Source organism: Melospiza georgiana, chromosome 4 (assembly GCF_028018845.1).
Source record: "Melospiza georgiana isolate bMelGeo1 chromosome 4, bMelGeo1.pri, whole genome shotgun sequence".
NCBI lineage: Eukaryota > Metazoa > Chordata > Aves > Passeriformes > Passerellidae > Melospiza > Melospiza georgiana.
The window spans coordinates 8,145,091-8,164,512 of NC_080433.1; the positions used below are offsets into that span (position 1 = coordinate 8,145,091).

General features: G+C 42.9%; 1 protein-coding gene across 4 annotated transcripts in view; it reads right to left on the reverse strand.

Annotated features, from left to right (window-relative positions):
• The window catches only part of GRM3 (glutamate metabotropic receptor 3), a 105,393-nt gene that overhangs the window by 44,977 nt on the left and 40,994 nt on the right, over positions 1-19,422 (reverse strand). For 3 of the 4 annotated variants that reach the window (XM_058023460.1, XM_058023456.1, XM_058023457.1), the window contains one exon: positions 1,298-1,901. In XM_058023460.1, coding sequence (XP_057879443.1) covers positions 1,298-1,795 — 498 coding nt within the window. In that variant the 5' untranslated portion in view covers positions 1,796-1,901. Of the gene's footprint in view, positions 1-1,297; positions 1,902-7,360; positions 7,459-19,422 lie in introns of those variants that run through there. The other variant, XM_058023458.1, reaches the window with a different exon arrangement.

A 19,422-nucleotide genomic window follows, 5' to 3' on the forward strand; every position in this document is an offset into this window, starting at 1 on the left:
AGACCTTGGCACTGAGTGCCACATCCAGTAATTTCCTTAAAATATCCAGGGATGGTGACTCCACCACCTCCCTCCCTGGGGAATCTGTTCCAATGCTTAACAACCCTTTCTGTGAAGAAATTCTCCTGATGTCCAACTTGAACCTCACTTAGCACAGCTTGAGGCCATTTTCTCTCAACCTGTCATGGGTTGCTGGGGAGAAGAGGGCTTCATCTGGCTAATTCCTTTCAGGTGTTTGTAGCTACAAGGTCCCTTCTGAGCCTCCTCTTCTCCAGGCTAAACACCCCCAGCTCCTTCAGGAGGAGACTCTTCACCATCTTTCTCTGTAGACCCTTCACCATTCTGTTGCCTTTCTCTGGACGTGCTACAGCACCTCAGTGTTGCAGTGAGTGGCCCAGAGCTGGACACAGGATGTGAGGTGTGGCCTCACCAGTCCCCAGAACAGAGGTCCCTGCCCTGGTCCTGCTGGACACACCATTGTTGATACAAGGCAGGATTCCATTGGTTTCTTGGCCACCTGGGCACACCTGGCTCACGTTCAGCCACTGTCAGCCAGCACCCCCAGGTCCTTTCCTGCTGGGACAATTCCCAGCCACTCTTCCCCCAGCCTGTTGTCCTGCAGGGGGTTGTTGTGACCCAAGTGCAGGACCTGTACTTGGCCTTGTTGAACCTCATACCACTGACCTCAGTCCATTGATTCAGTCTGCAGAGTCTTCCTACTCTCCAGGAGATCAGCACTCCTGCCCAGCTGAGTTCATCTGCAAACTGACTGAGGGGACACTTGATCTCCTCACCCAGGCCATGGATAAAGATATTAAACAGGTCTAGCCCCAACACTTAGCCTTGGGAAACCCTACTAGAAGACAAGGATTTATTTTTTAATTTTAAATTTCTGTTGTTAAAATGACGAATGTTATGAACATGCAGCATGGCAGGAACACATGTTCAGACATGTAGGTGGTATCATTTATGATTGATGTGAACATATATGTGCATTTTAAGCTGTAGAAAGTGTCATGAAATGCAAAGTTTGAAATAAAGTTTGTAAACTTCAGATGCCTTCAGGGTACACCATAACAAGAAGAAGTGGACAGCTGCTGGAGGTTTGAAATACAATAAGTATTTTAAAGAGTGAATCGAACTAATGCAAATTCAGTAAAAATCATATGCTAGCTTGACGCCTAGGGTAAAGTGATCAAGCTAAGACTTGCTTTACTGGCAAACTTACATAACCAGTGGTTCTCTCACTGGAACTGCAGATTAACAGTTCTCACCTGGTGGGGCTGCTGTGACTCACCTGTATGGAGACGCTGCTGTAGGAACCACCAATGACTCCTGCAATGAGCAGCGGCAAATTCTCCTGGATGGCATAGGAGCCGTCAGGGCACATGTACTCAGTTTCATCCACTTTAGTCAAAGATGCCCTGACAAACTCCAAAGACTGTTCTAAGGCATATGTATCCCTGGAACACGTGTCCAGGATGTGAACTCCAAGTTTAATTCCCGGCAGCAAGTAGTTGTCTTTGTTGATTTCATCAATTGCAAACAGCATGGCCTCCAAGCGCTGGATGCCTCGGTCTTCATTGATTCTCCCACATTCTTCTATCCCAGTGCCTTTCTCCTTGATTGGGAATAAGCCTCCCAAGACCAGGTCTCCTTCTATCTTAATTTCCTTTCTGACAAAGCTGTGGTCACTTAGGGAAAGGAAAACTCCTTTGGAAAATAAAGCTAGCGCAAGGACTTGGAGTCTGGTGAACATCTTCATTGGTCCTGTTTTAGCAGCTCTAAGAAACATTGGTGGGAGCAAAAACACTCTTCAGTCCTTCTGATCCATTGCCAGATATGAAGTGCTGTCCCACAAGCCAGTGAAGAACAAGCCAACAGGTTTTTCCACTGGACCTCTAAAGAAGAAATGTAAAGAATTAGAAAAGGCAAAAGGAGACACAGGGATGTGAGATGCCTTAATCATACAGCCACCCCTCCCTGAGGCAAACAAAACTCTTCCAAGCAAATTAAGGTAAATACATAAATAAGTAAGAGAGACATGAGAGAGGAGAATGAGAGACATGACAAGAAGGAGTCTCGTGTTTGATGCTTGCTCAGGGCAGGAAAATGCTTGCGGCTGGACTTTCTCTCTTTAATGTTAATCGCAGCTCAGGGCTCAGATCAAAGGGAGAACACAGCAGTGATGTGTGTGCTTAGGATATGATTTTACTCTCACTAACGTCAGGACAGTTTGCCAATGACCTGAAAAGGAGAAAAATCAAACCTGAGAGTGAAGATTGCAATGTAACAATTTTGTAAATAAATATGCACATGCAAAATCTCTTTATGCAGCACAGATGCATGACCTGTCCGTGGATTCCTTGTCAATATCTCTTCAAATTTATCCAAGTGGCTGCCTTGAATTCCCAATCCTGAGATGAATTGTGTGGCAATAGTTAAGCAGAACACTTTAATAATTTATTTCTGTACTTACCTTTTTCTTAACAGAGTACATACTATTAGAGTTGCAGGGTTATCTATAATTTAGAAACACTTAGCACAAAGAAATTGAAATCAGCAACAATTAAGATTTAACACTGAATAATGAATGAGCATGCTTATTGCAAGGCAGTTGTTTATCCTAGGACAATTTCAACATTGCTGTACCAAATTGAGTGAAAGGATAATTTTTTGTTCATATTTATTCCAACATTGTTCTCTCATAAATCAATAATGGGTCAGATGCACTGTTAAAGGTCTCCCTCTGCTATCTGAACAGTCTGAGCTGCAGACTGTCTCAGCAGAATTTTCCATTCAGAAATGTCAATGGAAAAAAGGCTTCCTCATCCCTAAATGATCTTTAAGTAAGTTAGTTTGTTTATCACATGTGGATTATTAAACAGGTCCAGAAAATGTATTTTCTGGTAATTTTTAACAGAAGAAATGATGTTGACTGTGTTCAGCAGTACTTTCTGTATCAGACTTAGTACTCTAATTTACCAAACATTATTGAATTGTAAAGAGAGCATATAAAATGGTGATACTACCCCATTGGAAATCATTATCAGACAAAAATGTGACATTTGTCAAATAAATAGTTGTGTCGTTAATAATTCAGTTCCATTGTTTTCACGGCTAACCCACTGTTTAGATAAAAACAGGACTTGGGAATTTTTTTAATGCAATATCCATTTTATTTACCTCTGTGGCTTCTGTCGCCACTGTATCTCAGCAAACATTCATACATGCAGCTTTATGACAGTGGCAAAATATTTGTTTTCCCTGTTTCACACTTGGGAGAAAGAGACACAGAGAGATGAATTGAGATTCTCGGAAGATTCTAAATTCAGATTTTGATCTGCTCAGCACTCACAGTCACTATGAAATTTGGAAAGGTCAACTGTGCCCTGAACCCCCAGGTTCCCACTGAGTCACTGAGTCTGAAAAACTTCCTAACCAAGTTCTTCCAAGCCTGTTCTTGAGTGATTTGCCTAAAGTCATCAGCACAGCCAAGAACCAAACTTTGATCTTTCCCAGTGCTCCTCTGATACCTTAGCAATAAACCTCCCTTGTCTCCTACTGCTCCCTCTGGCACTTATGTGAGTCTTTTATAAGGTCATATTAACCCAATCTGCTTTCAACAGCTCTTCAACACAACCAGGAACAACTGAATTTCCCCAAGAAAAGGCTTTTAAATGAGGCCCTCTAGAAGGTTTTCTGAAACTACCCTGGAACAGATCTAGAGCTAAAGCAGGGAGGATGCTCTCATTCTCTTGAGTCCTTCAAAAGTGCTGATTTCTATAAATGTAATCACCTTTCACCTTGCATCTCCTCCATGTCTCAGGAATGTGTGAGTCTCTGATATATCAGCAAGAAAGGATAGAAAGGTACTGAAAATTATTTCAATATTGCACTTGGACAACTGATTTCCTCAGCAAAGAATGCAAAGGATTTCTGTGTTCTGTCATTTATGCTTGTTACAATGGTACTGCTGAGGGAAACTGGGATCAGTGATGGGATCAGTCCCTGCAGAACCCAAGGGCTATCTGACTAGGTGAGGATTGGGAATGACCATTTCTCTGATTCTTCCTTGCCACTTCATGTGGGCAAGGTCTGAAGGTGTCCAGGGACGTGAAAGGAGGAGGCGGGAGCCCCATTCAGGTTGGATAACACAGGTGACTGATCCCCACAGTCCTGCTCTATCTGGGGATACATAGCTTGGTAAGGGGTGTCCATGGGTGGGGGCCACCCACCTGCACTGATTGTCTTACCCTCCCCAGGGCCTGTGGGTTCTGAGCTTGTCATGGGGGCTTTGAGACTACAGGGTGACCCCATGGATGCAGAGTCTTGGTTCCCAGGAAAAACATTGTATTTTATGTGTTCAAATTCTCTCTTTATAAATGGGAGACAGCAAACAAAAACACAGCTTGTGGTATAAAGTGTCCTTCTCTCTTCCATCAGACTTGGCAGCGCTGCTGTCCATGTAGTGACACTGAGTGTCCTGCTGGGCACCAAGGATGCTGAGTAGAGGTTCAGAGTGAAGGTGTTCATGCAAAAGCTGATTTGTCAGAGCAGGTTTCCCATTTGGGTTGTGAGGGATGGGTGCCTGCAGGGTTTCTCATGGGTGGGATTTCTGGAGGAAGCTGTGAGGCAGATTTGGGTGGTCACTGTGGAGACTCTGAACAGACATCTTGGTGGGTAGGAGACTATTTTAAAGCAGATCACAGCGATGGGCTTGCAGCTCAGTTCCTCTCCTGTTCTCTCTGGTGTGCACCTCCCACATGCTTTCTCTGCAGCTTGTGTAACTCAGGACTATATATACAAACATTTCATACCTATTCCAGGCTGATACTGCCCATATTCCTCCTCTTAAACATGGTGAAGATACCACTGAAGTAATTTCACTACATTTATCAGTCCTATTGGCTTTTGCAGAGCTGTCTTCTACTAAAAGCATATTTCAAAAAGAAGTGCTTGCTGATCAAGTGTAAATTCTTTTATTTTTTGTTTATATTTAAAGTTTTAATGTCAGCTACAGGCAGGGTTGTGTTGTTCTAGGTATTCTGCATTCTAGGTGTTCTAGTTAGTACTGCATTCCTGCCCTATAGCCTTTGGATCTCTGGTGGAAATAGAAGTAGAGTCTGGGTGTAGAAGCAATGTAAACATCAACATGGAAAATAAACAGGCTGAAGGAGAAAAGTTTCCTTATCTGCATCAGAGGGTTTCTGCCAGCATTGCTCTATCTGAACTTTAGCCAGAAGGACTCAGCTTGTGAAACATCCTCATTTGGCACTCCAGACCCCCTTCTCTTTGCACCACAAGAATCCCACAGGGGGAAGCTGCATCTGCCCTTGGGGGACACTCAGCACATCCCTCACTGAAAGCAACTCACTTGTGTACAAAGCAGCTGTGCTGCCCTCACTGGAAATCCACTTACCTCTAGGTCTGAATCATCAGCTTTGGTGGATTACTTCTCTGTGTGTGAAAAGTTGATTGCAAAAATTTTCTATTTCTTGGTGTAAATTTGCTTATTTACTAAGAATGGGTACATTCTTCTTTCTGTGAAAGCAACTAAACTGAGAAAGAAGTTTGGGGTCTGGGATTTCTGTGTTCAGTATCCCACTGATATCATCTCCAAAACTAAATCTGCCTTCCAGGGCTATATTCACATGTCAGCTCTGGTCCTTTGCAGGCCTTCTGTGTGCAGCTCACAGAGCAGGTCCACCTGTGCTGTTGGTTCAGAGATGAATTCTTATCAGACTAAGCATTTTCAGCCTATTTGTCTTGTAGGTGTCAAGCTTCAAAGGGAATTGCAGTTGAATTTTTCATTTAGCCAGATGACTTATAAATCAAACATTATTGCTCATACATCAGTGGCAATTTTGTCCCTGCCTTCCATCATACCAGCAGCAATGCCTGGTACTGGCAATCCAGCACCCAGCAGCCATGCATTTTCCAATCTGCCATTTATGAGGATGGAATGGGAAGCCTTACAGAGCTGAGGCACTTCAGATTGCCTAGCTATTTTTCAACACCATTAACTAATGAAAAGGGCAATTGTCGCAGACATCTTTTATGAAAAATCCTTTCTTTAGGATTTTTCCTCCTGAGAAGCTGGGAGGCCTCAGGAACAAAATGTAAGCATTGATTATCTGCTGCTGTGGAATGCAACAGGTGCATCTGTGATTGGTCTCATGTGGATGTTGCTAATTAATGGCCAATTACAGTCAGCTGGCTTGGACAGAGAGTCCAAGCCACAAACCTTTGTTATCATTCCTTCTTATTCTATTCTTAGCTAGCCTTCTGAGGAAATCCTGTCTTCTATTCTTTTAGTATAGTTTTATCGTAATATATATCATAAAATAATAAATCAAGCCTTCTGAAACATGGAGTCAAATCCTTGTCTCTTCCCTTAACCTGTGAGATCCCTGTAAACACGGTCACAGGCAATCTACATGACAGGGCTAAAACTCTGGAGAGGTTTCCTCTCCTCCCTACCATGTGCTCTATCCTAATTTTCCCCACATTTGCTCCCCCTCACAGTATTTTGCAGAGCTCATCTGTTTATGCAGCTTCCCGACAAAGGATGCAACAGGAGCTGACGTGGGTGCTGGAGAAGATTATGTTTAGCTTTATTGTGGGTGGCTCCCCCTTGGCAGTTGAGGGTTTATACTGCATTATTCAGAGCTATAATGTGTTATTGTGGGGCCTGGAGCCATATGCCACCTCGGTATCACCTGCTGTCCTTTGTAAACTTTCTTTGGAGGAGAACCATGCCCAGTGTAAGGTCACAGATGGAGGTTCCCACCACACCTGTGCTGTCATGGCATTTTACAAATATTGAAGCTAATAGTTTCATCAATAGATCTTTCTCCAAGGTCACCCATCAGTGAAGTATCTTTCCCTGAGCCCTTGCTGTGCCCTACAAATTTTATCTTAGGGAGGCAAATTTTTAAAACAATTCAAATTTCAGCTCAAAATTCCAGTGTGTCTTTCAAGAGTCGCACAAGAAGCTGAATGCCAAGATTCCTTTCTCTCAGAGATCATGGATAACTTGCACAGTAGCACAGATCATCCAACACATTTATCACATTTATATGTGCCCTGGCAGAGCTTGACCTTAATGCCTGATGAGAACTGCACTGAAAGATAATGTCTTATTTAATCAGAATAAAGTGACAGACAAGCTTGGGTCTCCTTGCCAATTATAATTAGAGATGTTGTCACCTCTGGAAGAGAAATATTTGTAAAGTGACCCAAAGCTTACAGTGACAGACCTGTGCCAAGCACACAAATTGCTCACACCCTGATTCTGGCTGGCTGAAATCTGGTAGCTTCAATGAGGTCATAAAAGAAAGCAAAGAAACAAACAAACCTCGGAAAAGTTGCAGAACACGTGATGAGGTGGAGAAAAAAAGGAAATTTCTTCTATGGAAATTGAGAAACTCCTTCATGAAATCTTAATCAGGTACTGGCATATAAATTTGTTGAAAATTAATGAAAGTGCTTTAAATTTCAATTGTTGGCTGTTACATCTCAGATTTTTTTTTTTCTTGCCTTGTAAAATATGACAAAAATGGCTTTCCAATTAGGTACTTTTGTGAATTTCATTTAATCTTGAAAACCTGTACATGAAAAACATCAATTATTGCAATTAGCACCAGCAGCAGCATGAGGCTACAAACCATACAAGTTCATGTCATGTCTAGTATATTGTAAAAGAGTTCGAAAAGCCCTAATAATTTAGGGAAAATTTCAGTATAAAGACATATAAAGCAAGAGAAAATACATCAGAGTAGGAGTAAATCACCAGTCTTAAAATAAAAACTTATATTCTGTTGCTTTAGAACAAGAAGAAAAATTCAGAACACTGTGTTACTATTTGCACTGTGTTAGCATCAACATCTGATGCTTTATGTTTTCTACAATGTCAACATAGAGCAGATGCCCAGCCCTCTCCTCAGAGATCTATGATATGCTGTTTCAGAAAAAAGGATTTAAAATATTAATCACATGGGAAAACAGATGTCTTTGACGTGTTACTCTTTAAGTTTCCAGATATTAAATAACTCTATAGATTAGAACTAGGGGTATTAATTCTGCCTGGTGAGGAACAAGGAGCCCCTGAAGATAGCCAGATATTAATATGGTGTGGAAAAATGAATCTTTGTTATTTGTTAAAATACATTGGAGCATTTGGCACTGTCTGAGCTCTTCCAGAGTGAGTTTGGTCTCAGGAGAGGGAGTTACAATGAGCAGACCACCAGAGGCAGAGCTCTGGTCAGGCCATGCAGGCTCCTAAATCATTGGAGTTTCTCCCTGCTCTGACAATGAGTACATTCAAGTGCACTGAGGAGTCCAGCCTGAGGCTCTGTGCCATCTGGACAATTTGTGGTGTAATGATCTTGATGTAATGCAGGGTTAGACCTTTGAAAGTCCCACCATCTTCCCTTCTGTCTCCTTTGGAATCAGCTGAATCCTACTGCTTTTTGTCCATCTGCTCGTTTCTCCCAGGCTTTGGTGACAGCTGAGAGCCCACCAGCAGTGACTGCAATGAGCAGGCAAGGGCTGTGTGCTTATTGATTGTGTGCTAGCTGGCTTTAGTCTCAGCCTTCACCTGTGATCCCAGAAAGGCATGGAAATGGGAAAAATGGGAGTATAAAGCCTTTGGGGACAAAGGAGCAGCTGGCTTCTGTGACCTGTGGGTGTCACTGCAATTACTCCTCCTAGGTGGTGTGGGGGAGCACCAGCACCAGGCTAAGGTCAGCAATGTCAAATGTTGGGTGAGAGAGGTGATGGCACAAGTGAGGAGCAATCTTGTCCAGAGTAAACCATGATGTTTCCAGTGTCATGTGCTGGGGATGAAATATTTAGCTAAGAGAAGCTTTAACACTTGTGCTTAATGCAAGTGAGGCTTAACTAAGTGAAGTTAACACCATCCAAAGTACAGCCCCCCAAGGAGTATCTGTGCATTTAGTATTTAGACACGTATTTAACCTTTCCATCTTAATTGATTCTTTACCATCTATTTTTTTCTGCCCACACAGATCGTTGCTGCTTTGTGCCCCTAATCACTTCTCAGCTCTCTGCAGTGCCTGCAGGGTTTTCCTTGAGGCTGCACCTCCCCTGAACCTGTGTTCCAGCTGAGGAGCTCTGCCTGGGCATTCTTGGCTCACGCCAGAGTGAGCTGCCAGATTTCACTCGTGCTATTGTGCCAAGATGTTTTCCTCATATTTTGGCAGTACAGAAAATATGGCTGAGCCTCTGCATATGTGGAGGGCAGAGAGTCCTTTGCTAATATTGTTTTTGTTGAGGTTTTGGCTGGCAGCACAGGCAGCCTCAGAGTCACACCAGCCTCACAAGGTAGCAGTGTGCACCCTTTTTCCTCTCTGGCTGCATGTGTGGTGACTTCTGCTGCCACCCAGGCTGCTCTGATGGGACCCAGTCCTGGCTTGGACCCCCAGGCAGCAGCACTCAAGCCTGGCTTGGAGGTCTCCACATCACTGTTCAGGATGGGAGCAACTGGAATAGTGGAGGTGATGGCCAAGAGCGGGCAAAATGCCCTCTGTGGCTCCTTCTCCCTTGCCCCAATTTAGTGATGAGTCAATAAAAGCCTTCCCAGGCTGATGCTCCCATCACTGTCTGGTCTGAGCTGTATCTCCCAGTTTGCTACAGCCATACCAAACACTCAGCTGGAAATTTTCCAGGTTAAGATGGTTCTTCTCACTTGACAGAGGCAATATTTCTCCCTCTGCCATATTCACTGCAGGCACTTAGAGCAGGAGCTGCTGCCTTGCCCGTGCCTGCGCAGGGCTGAACTCTTGTCTCATCACCCTTGACCAACCATTCAGTGATGAGATTCCATCTGCTCAACTTGCCCACTACAACATGGCAACTTTTCTGACCTTCTCCAGGAGAATCTCCTGCCTATTCTGGTTAAGCAAGTCCCCAGGTGTCTCTGGGACCCCCAAAGGCATGAAAACATTTCTAATGAAAATACAGGCTTTTCTTTGGGTTTGCCCAGCATCTACAATATGAGGTCAAGGCAGGTGCCTGATTACCCTGGCAGGGTTTCATCTTCTGGCCACTTGTTTTGTCATGTTCCTGGTAACAACACAAAGCAGTAGAAAGGGATCAAAACATGGAAAGAACATTCAGGTTTTAAAGACCTATTTAGCAGTGGGTTGTAGCTTTTTGATGTTTAGTTGTTTTCTTTCCTTTTTTAAATATAAAAGGAATTAAAAATGTAATAACAGTAGCCTCTGTTGAAATGATCCTTTCCTACACCCTCCCCCCAGAGCCCAGACTGGTAACTCTTCCATCACATGAATGTTACCTCCAGGCAACAGCATTCAGCAGAGTGTGAAATCACAATTAACAGAGCAAGTGTTTTGTAAGTGAGCAGAGACGGCCACAAATTACATCCTGCTATTAGCTGACTTCAGATCAACATTGTTGAACAGCTCCATGATTACTGGGCTGTGGCGTGTATTAAAAAAACATTAATAAAACATAATTGATCGTGAATTGTGCTTACTGCCTTCATAGTTCTGATCACAAAAGTCTCAGAAGTTTGCTGGAAACAAAAGCTGCCCTCAGCTATTTGTGGGAACGGGATTGTACTAAAAATTTTACAGGATTTGTTTTGCAGCTGCTGCTAATCAGTAAACTACTGAAGCCTGTGGGGTTTGCTGGCTGATAGATTCTCTTTGCCTTTTTCTTTTCCAGTCAGCAAAGAGAGGCACAAGACTGCCTCACCTCCACCAGAAAGCACCACTGGAAGTGGGAACAATAGCCCAGTCTGCCATGCCCTAGGTGTGTCCTTATGTCACCGACAGGGAGGTGGTGACTGCTATTTACTGAGAAACAGGCAAATACAGAGCTATACTTCAAAAATACATTTATGGCTCTCTCGTGGGCCCCAGATTATATTCAAAGCTTAAATCAGGTATTCTTACAGGAATTTGGAATGTTAATTCTGATTCATGACCCTGTCTGGGCTCATGGAGGGACAAGATATGTCACAGAAGTTTATGGCTACATTATCAAACTCGGATGCCCTGCTATGAATTTATGGACTTTAAAAATGCTGTTCACAATCAGTCAAATGTGAGACTTAAAATGTGGGACTTGAGGCCCAGCCAGTGACACAAATGGACTGTCCTTCTTCATCAGTTAGTGCTTCAGGTACCTAAACCTCACTCAGGATGAGAATTCCTGAAACACTTCAGACCCTGCTTGCACTTGCTGATCAAGGTGATGCTTAACTCCACTTCTAAGCCAAATTTAGTTGGAGAAAGATGGAACTCTGCCAAAGTCCTCAGGGAAAGAGGCTGAGGGATATGAGGGGATCTTGCCCTAGCTGTAACTATTTAAGACATTTCCTCACCCAACAGTGAAGTGGCATAAAGTGAGGAATAAATCTCACAAGTTCTGAATCTCTCTTGCTGTGACCACTAAAAATGCTAGTGCTAGGAGTGTTGAAAAATCTTAGAAGTGTGTTGAAAAATCTTCGAAGTGGATCTAAAATTAGGTAATATAATGCCTGCATTATTTATTGACTTATTTTCAGCCTGTGCCCTGGTAAATAAACTTGTATCAACAGTGGGAGTAGATTGCTTAAAAGCATTTCCTGTTAAAGAGCTAGCAGCAAGAGTTATTTTTAATGAAAATAAACCAGACAAAGCAAATTTTTCCTGTTCCTGCAAAGATTTATTTCATAAAGGCAGCAATGAACATGCCTTGTCCTGAGTAAGTTTCTTCTACTGCTAAGAAATGAAATATCAGTCAGTTATCACTAAGACTTATTTCAGTTTAGTACTCAGCTCTTTGCAGGTGCATCCTGGAACAAACAGCTCCAACCTGCACCAAGCTTCTCCTCTTTCCATCCCACCTGTCCCTCCCTCAGATCTGATGCAAACTGCTTGCTTGGCTCCTTCCATGCAGCTCCACAGCAGTGTATGTACATGCAGACATATTTTTTATGAGAGGAGCCAGAACCTCACACCCCCAAGACATACACTGCATGCTCTCACTCTAAATGGCCATTGCTATGGCAACAACAGCTTAACTCAGAATTTAGAGAAGCATTTAGCACAAATTATGAAAGAAGAGATGAGACACTGGGTAAAGCCACACATGGTTTGGCGGCTCACTGTGTGTCCATTCACTGATTACTTCGGGACACTCTGGGGACCTTCCCACTTGTATTCTGTCACCTTCTGCCCAGCACTGTGCAGGAAACAGCTTTCTCTAGCACTGCCTTTGTCTTTACTCTTTTCTGTGCTGACAGTAAATGGACTTTCAGCCATCTGGTTGGCCACAGAACTGAATTTGCAGTCCACCCAGCTTGGTCCTCAATCCCTCTGCCAGAATAATTCATGGCCTGGGAGTGTGATGGGGATTTCCTTGCTAATGAAGGGAAGGAAAGACACAGGCCCTATTTAGAGTATCTGGAACAGTGCTGGTGCTCTGATGAAGGCCCAGCTGAGCTGTTGGATGGAGCACAGTGCATGTCTGTGACACTTTTCCTTGCAAGGAGTTGCTCTGTGGTGCCAAATCTCCGACATAACGACAAAGCAAAGGAAAGACAAACATGAATAAACTCAACAATTCCTGGTGAATTCATGTTTTTCTACAACCTGTGCAAACTGTGTCCTATGCTCTTATATAAGGTCACATCATATATAAGCCAAGACGAAAAGTCTAAAAGGAGAGGAACATTTTAGAAGGGCATGAGAGGGAATAGATTTACAATAGATATAAAGTTATTTCCTGTGAGAGTGAAGAGGCACTGGAACAGGTTGCCCGCAGAAGCTGAGCCCCCATTGCTAGAAGTGTTCAATTGACTGGGGCTTGCTATGGGGGTTGAAATTAGATGGTCTTTAAGGTCCTTTCCCACCCAAATCATTCTAATCATTCTATGGTTATTCTGTGGTGATGATGCTTTGCTTTGGACAAAGCCCAAAGTTGGTGAAAAACATTCAGGGAAATGTTTGAATCTAAATCGTATCGTAGCCATCTAAAGTGAGGGTCCTTATTTGGAACCTAAAGCTAAGCAGGATGAGCCCAGGTGTTAACTGTGCTCCTTTCATCCCTCACAAGAGGTGGACAAAGAGTTTTGGTGAAGGAAGAGTTAAAACTGCTTTGCATGGATGTTTGTATAGAGGCTTATAATTTCTTGGAAGGCACAGTCCACAGTAAGGATGTACTCTGCCTCACTCCAGGAGGAGTTAGATCTGATTTATTTTGGGAGGATCAGGACTGGATATTCTTTCTGTGTGGCCTCTGTGCCTTGTAATAACAAGCTCTCTTGTTATTACAATTCTCATTGCAATCTAAGATTAAGATATGTATCCCAAATTTCACCGAGGCCAGCATGAATGAATAATAATCCCATTAAAGAATTCAAGAACTGGCCAAGAGTCACTAGTTGTATTTGTTAACGAAACTGAACCAGAGGTGAGGATTTCATTGCTTTGCTTGCACGTTCTGGCTTTGACTGGGGAGAAACTTCATGACTGCCAACATTTCTACTGACCTCAGGAAGGCAGAGCCATCCTCATGGCAGCAGGCACACAATAAAAACCATTCTGTGATAATTGCCTCAAATTCTCCTGTCAGGCAGCAATTGAAAAAGGAGACCTGAGAAACCACAAGACCAGGTGCATGAGAAAAAAAAAGTAGGTTAGGAATCGTACATGCCAGATTGCGAATCAGGCTGCACTCCCCTCAAGGGCATTTTCTTCCAGTTCCACAGCTTGTTTCACGGAGAGGAAGATGATGGAGAAGAACCATCTCTGGAGATTGTTTTTCCCAGGGCTGTGGTGCTATCCACATGCCAGTGTCGTGCCTCTGGGAGGCAAAGGGCCCTACATCACATATGATGGACTGCAGAGGGGTCTTTGAGCAAGGAGAAAAATCAGGAAGCAAACAGCTCAGGATGTGCTGAGAGTGGGGACAAGTTCTGGGGGTCTCACAAAAGTGACTGGGAAGAGGGGGATTACCGAAGGATAAAAAGCATGGAAAAGTGAAGGAACTTGAGGGGAAATTTTGAAATTCATTTTCTAGGGCAGATATCTTTGACAAAATTCTAGATCTTTAAGCTACATGACAGCTTGCAAGGAGAAAGAAATGCAGTTCCCTAAGTTTCAAATTTAATGACCTTACGTGCTTTTCAGGGATATCACACTCAGTTTGTCAGCAGTGAGATACCCTCCCTTCGTGGCTCAGGCCCAGCTACCTTTTCTCAGGAAAGCAAAATCAGCACAGCCAGCATCTGCCTCTCCCTATTCCACCCAGGAATACACATGGAAAACAAGGGAGGCCTGTGAAAGCAGGTGACAAGATTTAAAATGGGAACTCCTGTGGCATCTCTCCAATATAAAATGAAGACAACGCTTGAGTAACAGCCTACTCTTATCACAGGCTGCACGTTTTTGGTACATCCTGGTAGGTTGTAGAAGTGACACCCACATTTGCAAAAAGAAGGTGTCAAAGATGGCCAATACTCCTGACCAGAGGAATTCTCACTGGTTTGGATAAGCTGCCGACTGCTTTGACTGTGCCCTACCTGTAACTTTCCTGTCTAAAACAAGTCTGCAAGGCGTGAAATCAGGGTTTGCTGAATTCAGAGCCAAGCTTTCCCTGATGTCACTCAAGCACAGGCTATCCCCAGGTGACACTTGTGCTCCAGTTTGAGTGTATTCTTTCTGACATAGAATAAGACCAGGGCATTTTATTTTTTCCAAGACAGATACATCATCTGGCAGTTTCCAGCTGATGTAAGATAGGTTACAATAGTGATACAGCCTATCTGTGGAAAGCCTCTTTTCCTGTGGTTTCCTGCAGGGGTTTTTGGTGTTTGCTGTGTGGCTGAGCTCACTCCTCAGCCTTTCTTCATCAAGGGTTTTTAATCACATTTTTCATTCCTTTATTCAGCCACCTTCCTTTCCCTAAAAAGGAAACCTGTAACAAATTAATGTCTTCAAAGTCTGTATTTTGTATGATTTTGTTGACACTGGCTAGCATTCAAACTTTATTGGAATTGACAGTTAATGTAATTGCATAAGCCCTATTTCCTTAGGAAAATAGCCTTCAAAAGACCAGGACATGCTGCAAGAACTCCTCCATCCTTGCAGGGTCCCAGGCTTTAACTTTTTAACCTCCCCTATTGTTATGTAAGCACAGCTTTATTCTTGGAATTTGTTAATTACAGAACGTGATTCATCAAATATATTGTACACACTGTAATAAGATGAAATAAATTGCACACTACTTTACTTATTTCTCTCCATGGCCAATGAACAGGGTTTGTAGAACTGGACAAAGGAATTTTGTGGGTGGAGTGGACTTTTAAGGTTCTCCTTTAGTCAGTGAGGCCAATATGCCAAAAGTTGTTGGCAGGCAATTCATTTCACAGAATCACAGAATCAGTCAGGCTACAAGGGACCAGTGGGTCCCCTGCTCCAAACTCCCTGCTCAAGCAGGGTCATTCCAGAGCACAGGATTGTGTCCAGATGGTTCTTGACTATCTCCAGTGAGGGAGACTCCACAGCCTCTCTGGGCAATCTGCTCCAGTGCTCGGTCACTGCCCAGGACAGAAATTCTTCCTCATGTTCAGGTGGAGGTTCCTGGGCATCAGTTTCTGCCCTTTGCCTCTTGTCCTGCTGCAAGGCTGAACAGGCTCAACTCCCTCAGCCTGTCCTTGTAAGAGAGATGCTTCAGTCCCCTAAACATCTTTGTGGCCTCTGCTGGACCCTCTCACTCGTACTGAGCATCCCAAAACTGGGCACAGCATCCAGATGTGGCCTCACCCGGGGTAAGTAGAGGGGCAGGATCACCTCCCTTGACCTGCTGGCAATGCTTTTCTAGTGCATCCCAGGATATCATTGTCCTTCTTGGCTCCTGGGGCACATTGTAGCTCATGGACAGCTTGCTGAGCCCCAGAAGCCCCAGGTCCTTTCTATTTTAGGCTGAATAACACCCTGCACTCTATTGACTGTATTGATGAAATAGTCACTCTGGTCACATTAGACATGAACAACAAAGATATCTCCGTAAGAGGGACTCCCCTTCATCCTCAGATTTTCAGTGTAGCAGAGGTTTGGTCCCACATTATTTGGATGTTATCAGGCCTTGCTAGTATCAGACCTTGTGCCTTAGCACTAAAAGCTCTCCCCTGTGAGAAGGAGCAATACCATGTGAAATAGGGAGAACTCACATTTTGCAAATCCATTTTTTTCTGTGGGCAGTGTTTCAGTTTCATTCTGGGATCATTGATTTGCTGACTTTGAGCTGTTTTCTTCATCAAGCCCAGAGGATAAGCTTTTTTTGCACTGCATCTTTCTCCCTTCTATGGCTAATGCTAGTTTATTCTCCTTCAAATCTTATGTAAAGCTTTTACAGGAGAATGCATCTGTGATATGCTCTTCAGCTGTTTTTTTGGAAAAAATATGAATAAACCAGAATAAACTGGAAGATTGTCAGTGTATTTTGCAGATTATCTGTGTTCCAACTCTACTCACAGGAAAAATGCAAAGTCGATTAAAACCCACCAAGTGTAATAAATATGTTTTTTGATTCTGTCAGCATGGCTAAAGATAAAAGCTAATGGCAAATCCATAATACAGTCATACAGATCAAATGATCTATCAATCCATAAGCTTGCATTCATGACAGATAAATGCTCTTATTATCTTCACAGCATGCCCCAGTTAGTCCAGCATGAACTTGGTGAGTTAACTTGGCACTCTGCTGTCAGGGTGTTGGCGTGCAGGAAGTTTGTTTGCTACAATAGCATTTTAAATGCTGAAAGCTCCATTTCTTCAGTCTGTGAGCTGTTGCTTTCATTGATTACTGCTCAGGTCAGCCCCTCAGCAGCTCCCAGGTGTATCCCACTCCTTTTTTCCAGTTGTGACCTCTTTGTGTTCCTCTTCCAAGCCTTCCCCCTCCTTCATGCCAGCAGCTTCTTTCTCCCAAGTTATTGATGCACTGAGCCTCAAGCAGAAAACACTCTACATTTCCACTCACCTAGGGCTGGAGACAACCACATGATGGGAAATATTTGAGGCACTACAGTCAGGGAAAACTTGTACATTTTTCAAAATAAATTCAAGAAGCTGTGTCAGTTATCAACATGAGACTTTTGTCTGGTCCACTGGTTCAGTGAGTCAAGGGTATTATAGACTTGAACTACAAGTTCTCTCGTATGAACAGACTGTTTTGAGCTAGGACTGTAATCACAAGGAATAAAACATTGTCTAATGCAGTGGCCAAATCAAGTACCAGTGAAAGAGGCTCCATTTGTGTCAATCATAGTTATCTTGTTGATGGATCTGCCCCATTGTTAATGTTAAAACCCTTTTTGTTCTCTTGTTCCAGATATTCAGAATTGTTCATTCATCCTGAATGGATATTTTGTGCTTAAACTGAATCTTAGAAGCTTATTTAGAACCACTTAAGATCTTAAATTAAATATGAGTGTAATGTGAGGAGGCATAGAAATGAAAGATCCATAATTTTTCAAGTGTAAAATTAAATTCCTCCCTCCTTGCCTCTCTGATTTTATGCATCTAGTACAAAGTATATGGAATTTGAGTAGGTGTACTAAGAAATTCAGAGCGTTTTGATAGATATCTCCATGTGAGAGATACATAACTATTGTAGGTCCACAGAAATATATCAATTGATTAGTTTCTTTTCTGATAGAAGCTGCAGATTTTCTCCATTTACATTTAAAGGCCAACAGAACTGACATATGATTTTTTTTCCTATTTTATCTATCGCATCTGAGGACCCACAGGGAAGAAATTAAAAACTCATCATCTGGCCAGCATGGAGGCTCAGAGCTTTGATGGTTTCAGCTGTTAAGCCTGCTGTTCCACAGAACCCATTTTTGACTCCTAGCTCTGCTGCCCAAACCAATGTGCTGAGGTTTGGCTGGAAGTGATACAATTCCAGGCAGGGTTAGCAATTTACAAAATTTCCATCAGGCTAAGCATAGCAGTGAGCATATATGTGCATGCATGCATGTGGGCTTTGTTGCTGTTTTCAGCATTCAGGAAACAATTACAGGAGAGCATTAGCTGTGCTTCAGTGCAGACTGTGAGTCAAAGTAATGGCATGATCCTCACTCAGGGACTGAGAGCGTCCCAGATGGATCAGCAAGGCAGCAGGGAGCTAAACCTACAACACAACTAATTTTCTCCAGTTTTGAACACCTAACCCTTACACTCAGAATTTATTTTTTTTCCCCATGGAATTATGAACAGCTCTCTCCTTTTCAGCAGCTGAACCAATAAACAGGATTTTGTATTTTTCCACAATTACAACTCCCTTTATTACAGGGTATAATGCCATCCCTGTATTTTAGCAATGGGAAGCTGTGGAGAAAACAAAATATGGCCTGAATCAGTGGCAGAAGAAGCAAAGATCACTTCTTTCCCAGTGTCAGCATAGAACTCTCAGAGATCATGAATGCCTAAGAACAATGAGGAGAACAATGGAGTATTACCTTCATTGCAGCCCAGTCCATACACAAGAAGAAATGGTTCCTGTTCAAAGACTGATATAGCTGCTAAAAGTAAACACCATATAGGTTACCAAAACACTTTTTCAGGTTTTCATCATCCAAAGCTAATTTTTTTCCCCTCAAAACCATTCATTTAATACCTGTTTCTCTTTACCTTTGCTGCTTCACTTAAACTAGACAGCTATGGCCACAGCGCTAGTCCTTTACAAAGCTATTTGTTCATAAAGATAATTAATTTCTGTGGGGAAATGCATAGCCAGCAGCAGAACCAAGAGAAAAGAGCTCTGTGATAATAGGTCAGAACGATTTAAAGTGCCCTGAATACTCATTGTGTTGTTGATGAGAAGGAGCAAACCCTGGAATTTTCTATGAAGATGTCCTTCAGCACTTTTTGAGTGTATGACAATGATCTAACTTAATTACTGACTTCCCCAAATCTCAGAAAAACTCATGTACATCACATATTTCCTACGCTCATTAAAGCACACGAGATTATTTTTTTCTGGTGGTTTTGGGTTCACAATATAATACACAAAATCCCCTTCCAACAGTTGTAAAGGCTTCAGTCTAGCAGGTAAACCAGAGCACTGAAATCTGGTTCCAGTCTCACCTCTGTCTTTGGCTCACCTCTCTGTACCTATAGAAAATAGAAGGTAACATTACTTTGTGACCTTGCAGTTGTGTGCTAAGGATTAATGCTTGGAACGCTCTACACGCCCCTGCAGTGCACAGCAGCCAGGTCAGTGAGTACACTCTGTTCCTCTTTGCATGGAGGTAAATTAGGTGTGCCTCTGATGGCAGCAGAAACTTGGCCCCATTGGATGAATCCCATGATCTCTAGGCCTCAGACAGGTTCATTCAGCTGGCACCAGCTTCAGACCTAACTTCAGTGCTGTGACATACCT